Genomic DNA, 20,247 nt, shown 5'->3' on the forward strand with positions numbered 1-20,247 from the left:
TCACGCCCAACCTGAATTAACATTTCTTTGCACTTTGCTAGTTAAAACAATGGGCAGGAAAACACACCCAGATTCTAATCTAATCAACTCAATTTAAATGATAGGGGCGCAAACCTGTCGCTCATCTTTGAAATAGCCGATGTCCAATGAACAGAATGACACAGTTTCTCTGTAACAATAAATCCATGGCACTTACATACAAAATAGAACAGATAAAAAGTTGTAGCTCTTTATGAACTCTTGAAACAATCCAAATGTGACAATTTAATTCACATAGTAACATTTTGTCGATTGAAGTTTCATCAGGCTTCACACTTCTCCTGGTGTCAGTGACCCCAGAAATTCTGTGCGAACGTCTCAGAGATTGCCACAGATAAATTGGCTCTCACCTGTATCACCTTCTCAAATTTTTCCACTATATTTTCCCCCCATGGATACTCTGCATTGCAGAAGACAATCAGAGGAACCAGAGAAATATGTGGAGAGAGGTGACTAGACTTTAAAAAAAGAACAGCTTGGGTCCATGTAATAGCTACCTCCCAAAGGCTTGCCAGGATACAGTCGAGACACTCAACAAGATAGTCGCCATTTACTTGGCCTGCATTAACGTCTTGTCCATGGTCGTTAGGGTCCTGGTACTCTCCTCATAGAAGGTATCCTCCCACCAGGGTGCACCGTCAGTCTCCAGGTGTACCATGCCTAGAATGGTCAGCTGTCCCAACGTGGAATCCTCCATCAGAAGGTGTGTTGCTTAGCTGGACAGGTCAGGCCCCATCATCTGAGTCCATTTCACATTGACAACTCACCACTGTTTGTGAAAGACTTTGAAAACATTCGAAATAGCAGTAAAAGTAAACACATCATGATATCATCCTCTGCAATGCATGACAAATACAGATTACGAAATAAATGTCTCATGACAACAATAAATTGGGAATAAAGTTTCACTATCATTAATATGAAAACTAGCCCACAAAGTAATCCCATCAATCAGTAATCCCATCAATCCCATCACATTATCTGGATGGAGGAAACGAGCACAACATGAAACCATACCATCCAACATCATTTCAAATCCAAATTCTAACAATATACAGTAAAGAACAATTAGTGCTCCCTCCTTTTAGAGGGATGAGTTTGGAAACAAATGAGAACACTAGAAAACCATTAGTGTAGTGTTGAGCAAATACCTTCCCGCCCCTGTTGTACAGACGGTAAATGAGTACAATCAAATCCTAGAACATTCAAATCAGAGAAACAAGGCGTAAGAGGCTATATCAAATAAGTTCCGAAAATGTTCTGGCACAGTGAAAATAACAATCAGTGTTAGGATTTATATTTCCACATTCTCAGCAGACAAATCATAAAAGCAATTGTGTTGTAAATTTCAGACTGGTTTCTAAACCAGCAACGGTCTTGACCCAAGGACTCTTGGGTCAAGGCCTTTTATGCTATTACTTCTCTCCCTCTCTGATCATGACTAGAATCATGCCTTGTAATGCTTGTTAATGCTTTCTAACTTCAGCTTATGCCTTGTATAATGTAATCATTCATTTTACAAAGTAATTAAATACACTTGTATTGAGAATTCCATTCTCAGACATTTCTTGATTGCAAATATAATGTTAAATGGAGTCAGATAAACATTTTAATATGCTAATTTGAAATTTGAATCATGGGGCGGAGCGTGTGGTATAAATACTATACATAGGACAAATATTACCCCACTCTCCGTGTGTGTGTACGTTATACTGTATCGTATCTCTCCGTCACCCTTCCCCCACCTTACTCATCTGCGGCTCCCATCATGCTCATTCGACATCCCCAACACACACACCACGGGATCTGTCCATCCTCTTTTCTCTCCCTGTTCACAGGGGAAAGAGGATGGAGCCAGGCCTAGATACCACTCTCTTGGGACGTGTCTGTGTGTGTGTGGTGTTGTTATGCAGTCGTTGAATCTGTCACATTTGTCACATAATTTTTTGTTGTTGTAGTTCTTGTCAATAGGTTAATGTATGGATTCTCGGTGTAATTGTTGCTTGGTGTGTGTGTGTGTGTGTTTTGTGTGCTTGCATGTGTGTGATGTGTTATGTGTGTGGTGTGTTGTGTGTGTGTGTGTGTGTGTGTGTGTGTGTGTGTGTGTGATGTGTGTGTGTGTGTGTGATGTGTTTCCCAGGTTGAGACATCCACTGAGAAGAGATGAAGGGAACGAGGCCTGTCACTGATCCGTTCATCCTGATCAGGGGAATTCTACCTCTGTCTTTTTCTCTTTCTCTGTCTCTCCCGCTCTAAACATATGACCCACTTTTACTACAGCCCCCCCCAGAAGATTGGCTTACAGAGAACTGGACAGGGGACAGAGAGGGAGAAAGTGCAGAATTACTATGAATAAATGTTCGTAATTGTATTGTGAATGTTCATGTGAAAGTGTGTGTGTGAACGCGCGCCTGTGTGTGTGGGGGTGGATATGTGAGCGAGAGAAGCGAGGAAGAGAATGATGCTGTCATGGTATGTTGGCACCACTGACTCGGTCTTTGTGTTGTGAAAGGCAGCCATTCTGGGTGTGTGAGTTAGTTTTTGTCTGTGGCTCTGGAGGAGGTGAGAGGCTGTCTTTCAAAGGGACTCTGTACTGAGAACACAAGGCCTCAGCGTTTAGGACAACACAGTCAGGAGAGAGGGAAGAAAAGAGCCCTTTGTCCAGACCAGATAGAGGCGGAATACTGGGCAAGCTTTGAAGTGCTGTACAGAAAGCATGCGAATCATGCATCTTTTTACACAGGACAAGCAAGATATTGACTACTTGTGATAAGTAACTCGGGCTCTGCTCAATATTCACACTATGTTATGGTACATGTAGATTCACTGAAGCCATCTGTACAGCAGACTAGGCCAGGTACACAGAGGCCCTTTCCTGGAACTCAGAGGCAGACCCCAACCACACTCAATCAGACCCATGTATTAGGAGGAAGGAGAAAAAAACCTGGGCTCCTTCCTCCTGGTTCATGTATTTTACCGACACCCTCACACAGAGATCCATGTCACGAGCTACTCATATTGCAAGATTATTTGAACTGAGAGGTTCAGAAATCACTTTCTTTGTCAGTGTGATGCACCACTATGGCAGGAGAGATGGGGCCCGTTCTGCTGCTGCTCTGTAAAGCGGTGCGGGAGGTAAAAGGGTGAGATGGAAAGAGAGCGAGAGAGAGAGAGGAGAAGGCCATTAGCATTCACAGGGTGTTGTTTGGTGCTGGCGCCGTCCCTCTGCGCCGAATCAGGCGTCGTTGATTAATTTCAGCCTATTAGCACCCCCCTTTCCTCATCTCCCGCCTCTCCCAGGTTAATTCCATGCCAGCGTGCGGAGTTGGGGGCTGCTGGTGTGAGCGATGGAAGAGGGGTTGCCAGGGAGCATGTTGTTGTCAGGACTGTATTAATGAGCACACCACTCTGGTCCTATGGACAGGGGGACTGTGTTTCTGGCTGCGTGCGTTTGCTCTGTCGAGGCCTGGCCTAGTTTCTCCTCTCATCAGGGATCCAGGGGCTGATGCAGATCACCTGACAGTGGCCCGACTGCTCAACCCTGGGTATGTGTGGGTGTGTGTGGGGGATGTGTGAAATTGACAGAATGGTAGAAATTGTGTCATACTTAGTGTGGAGACAACATATCTATGGTGCTATTAACCTTCCTGTAAATGGTGTGGTCTATATATTATCTTGGGCCAAAGTTTTCACTGGTTTTTCACGCTCAACAGTTTTCTGTGTGTATCAAGAATGGTCCACCATCCAAAGGACATCCAGCCAACTTAACACAACTGTGGGACGCATAGTCTGTATATGTTCTGTAGTATTAGGTTTCACCCCCCTTGATAAAAGGTACCATCTCTTAAATGTTGGATCATATCCTGCAAGAATTACAGACCTTTGTAAGGACCTTGCACACATTTTGTTAGCATCCCAGTGTGTTTTTGTATCAGTGGCTAGTAAGAAGTGAGGTCAGACAGTGGGTAAGTGGTAGAGGCCTGCCAGTCTCTGAAGGCATTCCTCTGCAGGAGCCTCTGCTGCACACCTGTCCTCCACAGCTGGTCACAGCACACCTGTCCTCCACAGCTGGCCACAGCACACCTGTCCTCCACAGCTGGCCACAGGTAACCTGTCCTCCACAGCTGGCCACAGCACACCTGTCCTCCACAGCTGGCCACAGCACACCTGTCCTCCACAGCTGGCCACAGCACACCTGTCCTCCACAGCTGGCCACAGCCCACCTGGCCTCCACAGCTGGTCACAGTACACCTGGCCTCCACAGCTGGCCACAGCCCACCTGGCCTCCACAGCTGGTCACAGCCCACCTGTCCTCCACAGCTGACCACAGCCCTCCTGGCCTCCACAGCTGGCCACAGCACACCTGGCCTCGCCTCCATACAGAGCGTGCACACCTGGATGCTTCTCACTTGATTAATCTGTTTCATTTAGAGCAGCTCATAACAGCTGGGAACATTCCAGTGTCCTCCATCATCAGTACATGGCTAGTACAGCTTAAACAAGTGCTATGTGAGAGATGAGACAGTGCACAAGTGAAGGGTTGTGTGTGGACTCTCCTGTGATGATTGAGGACCACTTCTATGTCTTGTGAGAGGGAGGTGTGAAACTAATATTCCCATGAGTATTGGACTGGTTGGTTAACTTGGTTTAGGTTATTGGTGTCAGTTGAGCCCGTGAGGCTTTATTAAAATCTGTCATCAATATCCCATTAACTCCTAGCACGCCAATCTACTGCATTAGAAAAGTCTAATGGCATTAAAGTTTCAGAAGGCCTGGCATCACTGTGGCACTTGACGCTTTGCATCCACAGAAAAGGAGAAAGAAAGAAGCGCTGGATATGGGGAAGAGAGTGAGGGACAGCGACACAAAGGTTAAAAGGTAAAGAAGGAAAATAAGGAAATCTGAATTGAGAGGTATAGTGTGAGAAGGAAGCAGAGGGAGAGGGGATCAGGCTAGTCTCCATGGATGTGGTGATGAGGTCCAGTACAGGAGTGGGCGGCTAGCTCCAGCTTAAGCAACTCTACACCGCTCCATAGCCTGCTGAATTATTCACTACCCCCCCCCCCCCCCCCCCCCCGCTGGGGCAGAGTGGCAACACGGTGGTCTGCCCGCCCGTGCCCGGCCCACCCTGACCTGTGAGTTTAGAGCTGTGTCAGTGCTGCTCCGCACACGAGGGTTCACAACTCCAGCCTCGGCATACACTTGTCTTCATCGAACCGATTACCTCTTAACACTGTGGTTGATGGGGGACACACAGACTGTGGTGGACAGACAAAGATGTGGCGGCGCCACCAGCGGATGACCCCATGACCCTACAGAGCTCCGAGGGATGTTCTCCTGGTAGCAGGGCTGACCTCTCTCTGCTCATTAACACCGTAGATCACAGGACAGGTCCCCTGAACGGAAGAAAGTTACTCTACCCTCTCTTCAGAATGTAGTCATCAGCACAATTGTTCAGTGAAAGTGAATATGTACTGTACTTTTGAGTTTCTGTAGCTTTATTACTGTATCTGTTATGCAGTATCTTTGTATTCACACTGACTATACAAAACATTAAGAATATCTGCTCATTCCATGACAGGCTGGCCAGGTGAAAAGATGAAGGGGAGGAGACAGGTTAAAGAAGGATTTTTAAGACTCAAGACAATTGAGACATGGATTGTGTATGTGTGCCATTCAGAGGGTGAATGGAAAAGATAAAAGATTTCAGTGCAGGGTTTGGTAGTAGGTGCCAGGTGCACCGGTTTGATTCAAGAACTGCAATGCTGCTGTTCAACAGTTTCCTGTGTGTATCAAGAATAATCCACCACCCAAAGGACATCCAACCAATGTGACACAACTGTGGGAAGCATCTCCAGAAATAAGTCTCTCACTGTTGCCGCCTGCTATCGACCCCCCTCCGCTCCCAGCTGTGCCCTGGACACCATTTGTGAATTGATCGCCCCCCATCTAGCCTCAGAGTTTGTTCTGTTAGGTGACCTAAACTGGGATATGCTTAACACCCCGGCAGTCCTACAATCTAAGCTAGATGCCCTCAATCTCACACAAATCATCAAAGAACCCACCAGGTACAACCCTAAATCCGTAAACATGGGCACTCTCATAGACATTATCCTGACCAACTTGCCCTCCAAATACACCTCCGCTGTTTTCAATCAGGATCTCAGCGATCACTGCCTCATTGCCTGTATCCGCTATGGGTCTGCGGTCAAACGACCACCCCTCATCACTGTCAAATGCTCCCTAAAACACTTCTGCGAGCAGGCCTTTCTAATCGACCTGGCCCGGGTATCCTGGAAGGATATTGACCTCATCCCGTCAGTCGAGGATGCCTGGTCATTCTTTAAAAGTAATTTCCTCACCATCTTAGATAAGCATGCCCCGTTCAAAAAATGCAGAACTAAGAACAGATATAGCCCTTGGTTCACTCCAGACCTGACTGCCCTTGACCAGCACAAAAACATCCTGTGGCGGACTGCAATAGCATCGAAAAGTCCCCGCGATATGCAACTGTTCAGGGAAGTCAGGAACCAATACACGCAGTCAGTCAGGAAAGCAAAGGCTAGCTTTTTCAAGCAGAAATTTGCATCCTGTAGCTCTAACTCCAAAAAGTTCTGGGACACTGTAAAGTCCATGGAGAACAAGAGCACCTCCTCCCAGCTGCCCACTGCACTGAGGCTAGGTAACACAGTCACCACCGATAAATCCATGATAATCGAAAATTTCAATAAGCATTTCTCAACGGCTGGCCATGCCGACCTCCTGGCTACTCCAACCCCGGCCAACAGCTCCAACCGCCCCCCCCCCCCCCCCCCGCAGCTACTCGCCCAAGCCTCCCCAGCTTCTCCTTCACCCAAATCCAGATAGCAGATGTTCTGAAAGAGCTGCAAAACCTGGACCCGTACAAATCAGCTGGGCTAGACAATCTGGACCCTCTCTAAAACTATCCGCCGCCATTGTTGCAACCCCTATTACCAGCCTGTTCAACCTCTCTTTCGTATCGTCCGAGATCCCTAAAGATTGGAAAGCTGCCGCAGTCATCCCCCCTTCAAAGGGGGTGACACCCTAGACCCAAACTGTTACAGACCTATTTCCATCCTGCCCTGCCTATCTAAAGTCTTCGAAAGCCAAGTTAATAAACAGATCACTGACCATTTCGAATCCCACCGTACCTTCTCCGCTGTGCAATCCTCAGCCACGCTCAAGGTACTAAACGATATCATAACCGCCATCGATAAAAGACAGTACTGTGCAGCCTTCTTCATCGACCTGGCCAAGGCTTTCAACTCTGTCAATCACCGTATTCTTATCGGCAGACTCAATAGCCATGGTTTTTCTAATGACTGCCTCGCCTGGTTCACCAACTACTTTGCAGACAGAGTTCAAGTGTGTCAAATCGGAGGGCATGTTGTCCGGACCTCTGGCAGTCTCTATGGGGGTACCACAGGGTTCAATTCTCGGGCCAACTCTTTTCTCTGTATATATCAATGATGTCGCTCTTGCTGCGGGTGACTCCCTGATCCACCTCTACGCAGACGACACCATTCTGTATACTTCTGGCCCTTCCTTGGACACTGTGCTAACAAACCTCCAAACGAGCTTCAATGCCATACAACACTCCTTCCGTGGCCTCCAACTGCTCTTAAACGCTAGTAAAACCAAATGCATGCTTTTCAACCGTTCGCTGCCCGCACCTTCCCGCCCAACTAGCATCACCACCTTGGACGGTTCCGACCTAGAATATGTGGACAACTATAAATACCTAGGTGTCTGGTTAGACTGTAAACTCTCCTTCCAGACTCATATTGAACATCTCCAATGTAAAATCAAATCTAGAATCGGCTTTCTATTTCGCAACAAAGCCTCCTTCACTCATGCTGCCAAACTTACCCTCGAAAAACTGACTATCCTACCGATCCTCGACTTCGGCGATGGCATCTACAAAATAGCTTCCATTACTCTACTCAGCAAACTGGATGCAGTCTATCACAGTGCCATCCGTTTTGTTACCAAATCACCTTATACCACCCACCAATGCGACCTGTATGCTCTAGTCGGCTGGCCCTCGCTACATATTCCTCGCCAGACCCACTGGCTCCAGGTCATGTATAAGTCTATGTTAGGTAAAGCTCCACCTTATCTCAGTTCACTGGTCACGATAACAACACCCACCCGTAGCACACGTTCCAGCAGGTATATCTCACTGATCATCCCCAAAGCCAACACCTCATTTGGCCGCCTTTCCTTCCAGTTCTCTGCTGCCAGTGACTGGAACGAATTGCAAAAATCGCTGAAGCTGGAGACTTTTATTTCCCTCACCAACTTTAAACATCAGCTACCTGAGCTGCTAACCGATCGCTGCAGCTGTACATAGTCCATCTGTAAATTGCCCACCCAATCTACCTACCTCATCCCCATACTGTTTTGATTGTATTTACTTTTCTGCTCTTTTGCACACCAGTATTTCTACTTGCACATCATCATATGCTCATTTATCACTCCAGTGTTAAACTGCTAAATTGTAATTATTCGCTCCTATGGCCTATTTATTGCCTTACCTCCTCATGCCTTTTGCACACACTGTATATAGACTTTCTTTTTTTCCGAATGTGTCATTGACTTGTTTATTGTGTTATTGGCTTGTTTATTGTTTACTCCATGTGTAACTCTGTGTTGTTGTCTGTGTCACACTGCTTTGCTTTATCTTGGCCAGGTCGCAGTTGTAAATGAGAACTTGTTCTCAACTAGCCTACCTGGTTAAATAAAGGTGAAATAAATAAAAAATAAAAAATCCCTGTGGAACGTTTTCGACTCATGTAATGTTGTGTGATTTGTTGTCTTCCTCAGGTAATGTGTAATGTTGTGTGATTTTCTGTCTTCCTCAGGTAATGTGTAATGTTGTGTGATTTGTTGTCTTCCTCAGGTAATGTGTAATGTTGTGTGATTTGTTGTCTTCCTCAGGTAATGTGTAATGTTGTGTGATTTCCTGCCTTCCTCAGGTAATGTGTAATGTTGTGTGATTTCCTGTCTTCCTCAGGTAATGTGTAATGTTGTGTGATTTCCTGTCTTCCTCAGGTAAGCGACTGCAAGAGTGGATCAGTGTAGTTCTGTGCCTCTCTCTCTTCATCATTAACCTCTCCTTCCTTCTCCTCAACTTCTCCACTGTGCACATCTACAAAATCATCTTCGGCATCCGTGAGTTTCTCTAACATATTTTTTGTGTTTCTGTTTGAAATGACCTTGAAATTACATTACGTCTCCAAAACATTTGTTGTCTGATATTATGGCAAAAGATTTGGTAAAATACTTTTTCCTCCTTTGTTCCCCACTACAGTAATGGGGATAGTGATGGCGGACTTTGCATCTGGTATGGTGCACTGGGGAGCAGACACCTGGGGCTCTGTGGACATCCCTGTCCTTGGGAAGGTAAGGGACAGGGTTCTGAGTTCAAGGTCATTCCCAGACCTTAGACTCATCATTTGACTCTTGAGAAGGATTACAAATGGCTATAGTGCCTTCAGAAAGTATTCACACCCCTTGACTTTTTCCACATGTTGTTGTGTTACAGCCTGAATTCAAAATGGATTAAATGTAGATTGTGTCACTGGCCTACACAATACCCCATAATGTCAGAGTGGAATTTACAAATTAATAAAAAATGAAAAGCTGAAATACCTTGAGTCAATAAGTATTCAAGCCCTTTGTTATGACAAGCCTAAATAAGTTCAGGAGTAAAAGTGTGCTTAACAAGTAACATAATAAGTTGCATGGATTCACACTGTGTACAATAATAGTGTTCAACATGATTTTTGAATGACTGCCTCATCTCTGTACCCAACACATACAATTACCTGTAAGGTCGAGCAGTGAATTTTAAACAGATTCAACCACAAAGACCAGAGAGGTTTTCCAATGCCTCACAAAGAAGGGCACCTATTGGTAGATGGGGAAAAAAAGAAGAAGCAAACATTGAATTTCCATTTGAGCACCCAGTCACTGCAAAAATACAATAATACTGCCCATTGGACAAATCCAATGAAACACAGAGTACCACTCTCCATATTTCCAAGCATAGTGGTGGCTGCATCATGGTATGGGTATAATTGTAATTGATAAGGACTGGGGAGTTTTTCAGGATAAAAAATTTACAGAATGGAGCTATGCACAGGCAAAATCCTAGAGGAAAACCTGGTTCAGTCTGCTTTCCACCAGACACTGGGAGATGAATTCCCCTTTCAGCAGGGCAATAACCTAAAACAAGGCCAAATCTACACTGAAGAAGATAGTGAATGTTCCTGAGTGGCCGAGTTACAGTTTTGACTTAAATATGCTTGAAAATCTATGGTAAAAAATGGTTCTCTAGCAATGATCAACAACCAATTTGACAGAGCTTGAATAATTTTTTTAAAGAATAATGCATTTTTTAAAGAACAATGGGGAAATTTTGTACATTTCAGGTGTGCAAAGCTCTTAGACTTACCCAGAAATACTCACCGCTGTAATCACTGCCTAAGGTGATTCTTACATGTATCGACTCAGGGGTCTGGATACTTATGTAAATTATATATTTCTGTATTTCATTTTCAACAAGGTTACAAACATTTCTAAAATCATGTTTTTACTTTGTCATTATGAGGTATTGTGTAGATGGGTGAGAATTATTTTTTTTTAAATTCAGGCTGTAACAGAAAAATGTGGAATAAGTCAAGGGGTATGAATACTTTCTGAAGGCACTGTACATATCAGTCATGAGGGATCGTTAGGCAAAACATAATATAATTCCATTTCTCAATGAGCTATATCAGTGAAGTCACACCCACACTGTCTGCATACATTACCTGTGCTTCTGCAAACCACCGCCCAGCACATCCACCGTCTGAGAAGGCCACATCCAGCCAGTCCCCCCCTTCCTGTCCCCCCTACACCCCAGTTGTGTGAAGGGCACAGCCATCCAGGGTTATTACCATACAGTAGCTCTGGGTTTTGTTGGTCTTTTGTGGTTCATCCTCCCTTGGCTGCTCCAAGCAAAATGTCATTCTATCCCTCAGGATATACCACTACAGTACATTTCTGCCCCCCCTCCCCAAGCCAGCCATCACAGCCACCCCACCCACTCCTCTGGGGCTGGGGTTCCAGCACCCTGGGCTCTGTATTAATGCATGAGCACAACTTGGTCATGCTCCCCTCTCCCAATTAAAGAAAAGGTCACTCTTATCCTGTCCAATTAAAAGAGCACCTGGCCCTTATGTTGTGCAGTTTGGTGGGTGTCGTCTTTGAGGTGATGAATCGCTGGGTCTGTGTGTATATCTGCTGATGATGGGGCTTATTGTTATATTGTCAGGGGTCAAGGGTCAGGGGGGACAGGGGGAGAAAAGGAATTGGCATTTTAATCTCCAGCTCTGCTTATGATCAGTATGTGAAATGGCATCACTGATCTTCACAGTGATTTATGTTATTCTGCGTACATTATATTAGGTATCGTATTTTGACTGTAACCAGACTGTTTCTATGACCAAAGCACAGCTGTGTGTTGAAGTCAGGTGTACAGACAGTTCCAGGGTCATTCTACATCAAAAAGCACAATAAGAGGTTTGACACCCACCGTCTTCGATTGTTCTGAAATTGTTTCTGTGGTTAGAAACAGATAAGATAAGCATTTCTGCAACATTATTTTATGTATATATATAATTTGATCTCTGAGAAATTAAGCTAATTGATTGCACCCAAATTGGCACTTTCAATTATAGGATTCATATAATATTCAATAAATATAGTACCCAATATCCAATTTGCACAAAAAACTCTTCTTAACAATAATTCAAATGTGAGCAATCCAAATAAATGGTCAAACCCCACCCCAATGACCAGTGTACAGTATCAGTTCTCTATGTTTGACAAGCTGTGACTTGGTGTATTGTTTAATCTTACTGGCAATATTTTTTCCCCTGTTCAGAGAAATTATCCATTGATGTCGCTTGCATTTTTCCCATAAATTAAGTGAAAGTACCAGGTTTTGCCCACTGGAAGCCACTGTTCCTGCTACTGCCCTTTTTATCTATTATATTATATGAGATCTATAAATTGAAAGGGACAATTTGGGTGCAATCAATTAGCTAATTTTTCAGAGTTCAAATAGTCTATCAACAGATGAATGTTGCAGGAATGCTTATCTTATCTGTTTCTAATTACTGCTACGGACTTTGGTGGTCCTTGGTGGTCCCCGGTTTTATGGGGGAGGGTCGTCAGCGAAATGGGGATAAATACACCTTTCCCCCATACATCGAGGATACTCTCCAAGCAGACACACTGTTATTTTTGGTTGTGCCATTTTGGGGCTTCTTTGTGTTCGTTTGTTTTGGCACCTCTCAACACCCCTCATTATCACCATCTATGCACGCATCCACTCACCCAGGTGTGTACAATTTCGCTGACGAACCTCCCGGCTCCGCCCACCGACATCCGATTTAAGGAAAACAAGAGCAAAGAGAAAGAATTCGGCAAACAGAGTGGGAGGGTCGTCATATTACAGAAAAGATTTCAGAACAATCTGAGATGGTGGGTGTTATGTCTTTCTGAAATGACAGGAACGACTCACCACATATTAGACTACACATCACTAGGAATATCAGACACAATGTAATATAATATACATTCTGAACACCTCGACACCTAGTGTTAAAGGTGTACAATTAAGCAAAACAAATAGGTAAATAGCCCAATTGTTGGACAGGGACCTTTCTTAAAGATGTGTAGGGGCCTACATGTTGGCTACTGTATGTTACTGTACTGCAACAAAGGCCTTGTTCTCCTCTGTAGTATATTCCTCAAACATACTTGTGCCCTGGTGAGGCAAAGGGGGGCCGTCCTAGCAGAGCAGACTGCCTGCCCCCTGTAGTTCCAGCTAAGGGGCCCGGGCCTGCTGCCTGCTCTCCTTTCATCAGCAGCCTGTCTGGTTGGAGTTCCAGAACGGCTCAGTCCCTGTTCAGCCTGCCGCCCCACCGTGCAGCGCTTACTGCTCTGACTCTGTAACATGGCCGCTGCTCGCTGTCGATCCTTTCGCTGTCTGGGATAATTAGGATTCACCACCTGGGAACGATCGGACTTCAAAAAGAGCGGGGGAATTTACAGACATCTAGAAGCGAGTGCTTTAAGACCCTTAACCGGCAGATTAAAGGAAACACTTAGCGGATGGATACGCCGTTTTGTCCCGAGGTTCAAACAGAAAAACTTCACTTGAAGGAAAATCATTTATGACAGTGATTAGAGGAGAAAAAAACTCTAATTGAACGTCTTAAATCAGTTCAGTCCATAGTCGAGGGTGAGGGGAGGGGCATTTCCTTTCCATGGCCGGGTAACCAGGACGATGGTAGATGTGAGTCCTGATTAGTGAAAGGCAGGCGAGGCAGGCCGTTAAACGATGTGGGATTAGTGCTGGTGTGACTCGGGGCGGCTGCAGTGTGCCGAGGAGTCCACACACCCGCTCTGTGTGCCGTCTGGGGTTTACCGCTCCTTTAATCTCACAGACAGACTGGGAGAAGAGAACGAGAGGAACGGAAAGGAAGATAATTGTCAAAATATTGACAGATAGTTTCCCTTGCTCCAGAAGTGTCTTAATGTGTCCTCAGATATACATGTGATTGAGTTCTGCCCACAAACACAGGATAATGACTTTTTACCGTCAGTGACACGCTATGGTAATTTGGCGCCAAAAGATTCCTCTTTTTATGTGGGAAATAAATGACCTTCAATGTGTATTTTCTCTTTGTGCTCATGCAATTCTCTTCCTCTGTCCCTTTCATTTGTGACACCCATGCTGTTACAAGCAGGTGTCTGTCTCAGCTTAGCGCGGTGCTGGTTGTGAGTGACAGGCACCGCTGTTACAAGGTTTATTATGATGCTGGATCAGAGCCATAGGGCTGTGCAGTTTTATAGCAAGTTATCTCTCTGGTCCTTTTAGCATGATGGAGAGGTTTCCCCTCCAGCTTTCATGTACACTCCTCTACAGGGCAGTGGATCATGAGTTTAACTGTGAGACCAACTCTAACCTCTAACCCAGCGGTTCCCAAACTACGTGGTGTCGCCTGATATGAAATGTATTCAAATCTGAAAGATACAATTCAACCAGAGAGAACCCTTAGATCGTGGGAAAAGGTCGTACTTGACCGTTGTATTTGAATCATTCCCACGGTGAATGGCTAAGCCCGCTACGCTATGAAAACGCACACTATTGCAGAGACTTTGATATTACTGGATGCAATTGATATGGTGAAAACAATGAGTGGGAAGGAGAGGCACAGCAACTCACATCACTACCTTCGTCAGATAACACTGTTGAGCGAAGAATGTATGCTATTGCTAGAAATGAAATGAAAACTGACTGAACGACTCAAACTCCTCAGCTTCTGCTCTCCAAATGGATGTTAGCTGTGAGGGCCAAGATGCCCATCCATTGACTTTTGTCCGCTATACATGTCGGCGGATTCTGTTCACAACATCTTGTTATGTCTCATGATTCCCGAACATGAAACAGCACAGTGGATGTTCAGTGTGCTGTCTGGCTATATTGACGAAAAACAGATTCAATGGGATCGAATGATGGGCTTTTTGCCCAGGTGGGACTCCATCTATGGTGGGACGGAGGGCAGGCCTCTGCACTCTAGTTATGAATGTTGCTCCCTCTGCCATATGGACGCATTGTACGATACACCGAAACAACTTAAACTACATCAAACCACATCCATTGCGCACATTCCTGTTCACAAATCTATGTGGAGATATGGGATCAGAGCATGACAGTGTTCTATTTCACACCATGGCTCGTGGTTATCAAGGGGGAGTTTTGGAAAGATTTTAGTTTTATTTATTTTTACCCCTTTTTCTCCCCAATTTCGTGATATCCAATTGGTAGTTACAGTCTTGTCCCATCGCTGAAACTCCCGTACGGACTCGGGAGAGGCGAAAGTCGCTAGCCATGCGTCGTCCAAAACACAACCCTGCCAAGCCGCACTGCTTTTTGACACACTGCTCGCTTAACCCGTAAGCCAGCCGCACCAATGTGTTGGAGGATACACCGTACAACTGGTGACTGTTAGCATGCATGCATGCGCCCGGCCCGCCACAAGGAGTCGCTAGAGCGTGATGGGACAAGGAAATCCCGGCCGGCCAAACTCTCCCCTCATGGGACTCCCAGTCGCGGCCAGCTGCAACACAGCACAGGATCAAACCTGGGTCTGTAGTGATGCCTCTAGCACTGCGATGCAGTTCCTTAGACCGCTGCCCCACTCGGGAGGCCGGAAAGAATTCTTATTGGAGAGAGAGTCTTTCAAAAGCGAACCATGTCCCCTTCCCTCGGCTGTGCTTGTTTCTAACAGAACACAGCATCAGTAAGTGTCCCACATGAGTGATGACTGCTCACCTCCAACACTTGGAAGAGCACTTTGGGACCTACTTCCCAATCCGTTTGACTGTGATCCTGGCTCAGTTGACATGCCGGTAAGTGAAATCGAACAGCTGACTGAGCTGTCATGTGACCGAATGCTGCAGACAACGCATTCATGGATCACTACAGAAGATGTTTGGTTCCTGACTGAAAGGGAATACCCTGCTGTCTCCCTCTGAGCATTAATGCTGCGTTCAAAACAACTCGGAACTCAGAAATCTCAGAATTCCGACTTCAGTGCATTCAAGACAACTGGGAATTCGGAAAAACGAGTTCCGACTGGGAAAAAAAGGTTATCCAACTCAGAATTCCAACTTGTGAACTTGGGCCTCTTTCTAGAGCTCAGACTTTCCAACCTGAAGATCACTGAGGTCATGATTTGACCTCTTATTTTTCAGAGTTCCCAGTTGTCTTGAAAGCACAATAAAACTCATGGTACCCTTTGCCAGCTCATATATGTGTGAACCTGGATTCAGTGCTCTCGTCTGCATTGAAACCTAATATTGATCCAGGTTGGATGTGACAGCAGAGAAGAGGTGCACGTTGTCGACCACGCCCCTGACTTTGAGAAGCTCCGACATGACATGCATCAAGCGCACCCATCTCATTAGTGGTGGTGAGATAATTATGCCAGACTCATTTGCAATTGACTGTCATAGCCCCACATTAAAATTACATGACGGTGAGTTGAGAATACAATCTGAAATACTCTTAGAATGTTTTTCAATTAACTGCCATAGCCCCCAATAAATAAGTCAATACTGACTGTTAATTGGGGTCGTGAGAATTTTCAGATATGAAAATGGCGACATGGGCCAAAAAAGTTTGGGAATCCTTGCTCAAACACAGGTTATCCTGTCTCGCTCCAGGGTTTAGGATTTATGTAGAAAATCCCATTCCCAACCATAACACACCCTCTGACGACTTACATAATATAGCTTCCAATCCTTTTACATCCTTCAGCATCTCTTCCCTATGTTTTAATGGCCACAGCACTGTGTTTTAATGGACACAGCACCGTGAAAGCTACCCCTACCAACCTAGTACAAGTTCCAATATTTGCCATGGTCCTTCGACCCGGATTTGAGCCAGTAACGACACCTGATGACCACTTTATTGTTTTGGGAAATCTTTGGTATTTTGTTGCCCTTCAGATAATGAGGAGGTAGCCCGTTTTACCTTGTCTCTGACATGATTGGATTACACTGAATATTCAGATGTAAGTGAATTATCATAATGATATTCCTCTAACTACCTCCACTCCTCCTCTATCTTGTTCTCTTTTTGTCCAGGCATTCATCCGCCCATTCCGGGAACACCACATTGACCCCACAGCCATCACTCGACATGACTTCATAGAGACCAATGGGGACAACTGCATGCTCACAATACTGCCCCTGGCACATATGGCCTACAAGTTCCTGACGTACCAGCCAGGTGAGAGAGAGAGAGGGGATGGACACACACACACACCCATGCATTACAACCTGAGCAAGGTCTCATCCATAAAGGATGTGTGTGTGACACAACGCGGAGTGGAGCTGTAGACAGACAGACGCGGGTTACTCTCAGACCATGACAGGGTGATGTGTTTTACGAGAGACATGATGTCAGGGCTTCAGGGTGGCTCGGAGCGAGCCGGAGGTCACTGACCCTGTCATGAGCCGTGTCACAGTAAGAGGAGACAAAGACGGGGCGGAGGGCAGGGAAACCTATCATGTCTGCTGCTCGCTGAGTGTCAGGGTGAGGGGACAGGGTGGCATCCACACCTATCATGTCTGCTGCTCGCTGAGTGTCAGGGTGAGGGGACAGGGTGGCATCCACACCTATCATGTCTGCTGCTCGCTGAGTGTCAGGGTGAGGGGACAGGGGGACATGGAGGAACATGGAAGACCAGCGTGAGATTGGAGCCAAACAGAAACCAGACTCCACCACAACTTTATAGCCTTTCTAGTCATCTCAGCAACACTGGTTCTCCAAAATATGCTGATAATACTGTACTGTTTCATACTTGCAAGTATGAACCTTAAATAGTATAAATTGGGTTGTTACTCATTTACATGTGAAGATGCTTCATGTACTGAAACCACCTTGTCATTTTCAATGAATGTCACAATTCTCTCCCTCAACAACAAATCCCTCTCTCTCTCTCCCTCTCTCTCTCAGATGCCCTAGCAGAGACCTACCCCTGGCAGTGCTTTGTGTTTGCACTGGCAGTCTTCGTGACGTTGACCAATCAGATCCATAAGTGGTCTCACTCCTACTTTGGTCTTCCCCGCTGGGTGACGCTGCTGCAGGACTGTCACCTGGTGTTACCACGGAAACACCACCGCATCCACCACGTGTCCCCTCACGAGACCTACTACTGCATCACCACAGGTACTATACAATACTGTACTGACATACCACTTACTACTTTATCACTTCAGGTGCTACACTGAGGATACAAAACATTAAGAACACCTGCTCTTTCCATGACATAAACTAACCAGGTGAATCCAGGTGAAAGCTATGATCCCTTATTGTTGTCACTTCAATCAGTGTAGACGAAGGGGAGGAGACAGGTTAAAGGAGGATGTTTAAGCCTTGAGACAATTGAGACATGGATTGTGTATGTGTGTCATTTAGAGGGTGAATGGGCAAGACAAAATGTTGATGTGCCTTTGAACAGGGTATGGTAGTAGGTGCCAGGCGCACTGGTTTGTGTCAGGAACTGCAACGCTGCTGGGCTTTTCATGCTCAACAGTTTCCTGTATTAAGAATGGTCCACCACCCAAAGGACATACAGCCAACTTGATACAACTGTGGGAAGCATTGGAGTCAACATGGTCCAGCATCCCTGTGGAACGCTTTCGACACCTTGTAGAGTCTATGCCCCAACTAATTGAGCCTATTCTGAGGGCAAAAGGGGGTGCAGCTCAATATTAGGAAGGTGTTCCTAATGTTTGGTATACTCAGTGGATTCACTACTCTGTATATTACCTAAGAGGTACTATACAATACTGAAGTAATATACTTATTAATACTGCATAGCCACAGGTAATTCACAGTAATGTGCTTTACAGTACTGACATACTGCTTACTACTGCATCACCGTGGCTACTGTAACACATTACTGACATACCGCCTACTGTAACCACAGCATCACCATGGCTACTAACAGTAAGCCACTGCATATTTGCAGAGGAATTGTCACTGATCAAACATTAGTGACCTCTACAGCAGTGCAGTGTGGAACAGTATAGGTAAACTGCAGGGATCCACCTACCAAGAACACTGCAAGATCATGCACCATTCCATGCTCATAGAAGCTATCCCCCTTAGACCTCCCAGTTGAAGAAAACATAGAAGTTCATATGACAACGTACTAAACACGGGTGAGCTAACGGCTAAATCAAGAATAATTTTTGAAATGGTGTCTTCCATTGAAAGGTCCATCCATTCATGATGGCTGCCATTTGTGGGTGGCAGATGTAAATAACATGGAAAAGCAATCTGTTTGGTTATGCATGTGTGTGTTTGAAAGCATAGGCCTGAGTAAGAGATCCACATTGAGTATTCAGTGTGTGTCTGAGAGAGTGCACTGGAGAGAGGATGCTTGTGCGTCACCCTGCCCCCCTATGGAAAACAGATGTGTGTGTGTGTGTGTGCAGAGGGGTGTTTGTGTGTGAGCGCACGCCTCGTCTTCATAGTCCCTAACCTTGGGGGGGGGGGGGGGGGGGGGGGGGCTGTGATGAGTAGAGTGGAGGTCACAGGGGAGCACCACAGCTCTGTCCCCACTCCTCCACCTCACCTGCCTGGGTCCCCGCGGCCTGCCGCCTGCCTTTGTGTGCCAGTGGCTGACAATCTCCATGTATATTTAATGCTAACCTGCTGTCAGTGCTAACAAATAGGCCTGCATGGGGAGAGAGAGGAGAAATCAAACAAATAAGCGGAGCTGCTTTGCTCTCCTTTTGGAGAGGTTCACCAGAGGGACCGCAGACACAATGCACGCGCAACACACTCTGCTCTGTTTGCATGCACAGCACTCACTGTATGCCCCCACTGTATGCCCCCACTGTATGCACCCACTGTATGCCCCCACTGTATGCCCTCACTGTATGCCCCCACTGTATGCACCCACTGCATGCCCCCACTGTATGCCCTCACTGTATGCACCCACTGTATGCTCCCACTGTATGCCCCCACTGTATGCCCCCACTGTATGCACCCACTGTATGCCCCCACTGTATGCCCCCACTGTATGCACCCACTGTATGCACCCACTGTATGCACCCACTATATGCCCTCACTGTATGTGTATGTAAAGTGTACAGTATGGATCTCTATAGGCTGTTTGATGTGTGTGCACACAGTCCTTATATATACTGTATCCCTGAATGTGTATTTCTCTGTCAATACTGTATATCTTTGTGTGTGTATGTGTGGCAATTCCTACATTGCATCCAGTATCTTTGTGGATCCAAATAAAGTGTTCAGGTGTGTGTGTGTGTGTGTGTGTGTGTGTGTGTGTGTGTGTGTGTGTGTGTGTGTGTGTGTGTGTGTGTGTGTGTGTGTGTGTGTGTGTGTGTGTGTGTGTGTGTGTGTGGCGTGTGTGAGCGTGGGTTTGCGTGTACAACCACGTGCGTTCGCTCCCTTCCTTCCCGTGTATGTGTAGTACTAAAAACGTATTTGATGTCTAACCCTCCTGGGAGTGGGTGTCTGATTCTATAGCATGGCTCAGGGTGGATGGTGGATGTGAGGTATTTGAGTTCAGCAGGCCCTGTGTG

The 20,247-nt window shown here is 45.9% G+C and overlaps 1 protein-coding gene across 2 annotated transcripts in view; it reads left to right on the top strand.

Annotated features, from left to right (window-relative positions):
- Positions 1-20,247, top strand: part of si:ch211-212o1.2 (plasmanylethanolamine desaturase 1) — a 37,540-nt gene that overhangs the window by 15,048 nt on the left and 2,245 nt on the right. Inside the window, exons 3-6 of one of the 2 annotated variants that reach the window (XM_014124249.3) lie at positions 9,115-9,234; positions 9,374-9,465; positions 16,771-16,915; positions 17,645-17,857. In XM_014124249.3, the coding sequence (XP_013979724.1) occupies positions 9,115-9,234; positions 9,374-9,465; positions 16,771-16,915; positions 17,645-17,857 (570 nt within the window). The remainder of the gene's footprint in view (positions 1-9,114; positions 9,235-9,373; positions 9,466-16,770; positions 16,916-17,644; positions 17,858-20,247) is intronic. The other variant, XM_014124250.3, reaches the window with a different exon arrangement.

The sequence above is a fragment of the Salmo salar genome, chromosome 10 (assembly GCF_965601325.2).
Source record: "Salmo salar chromosome 10, fSalSal1, whole genome shotgun sequence".
In the NCBI taxonomy this organism is placed as follows: Eukaryota; Metazoa; Chordata; class Actinopteri; order Salmoniformes; family Salmonidae; genus Salmo; species Salmo salar.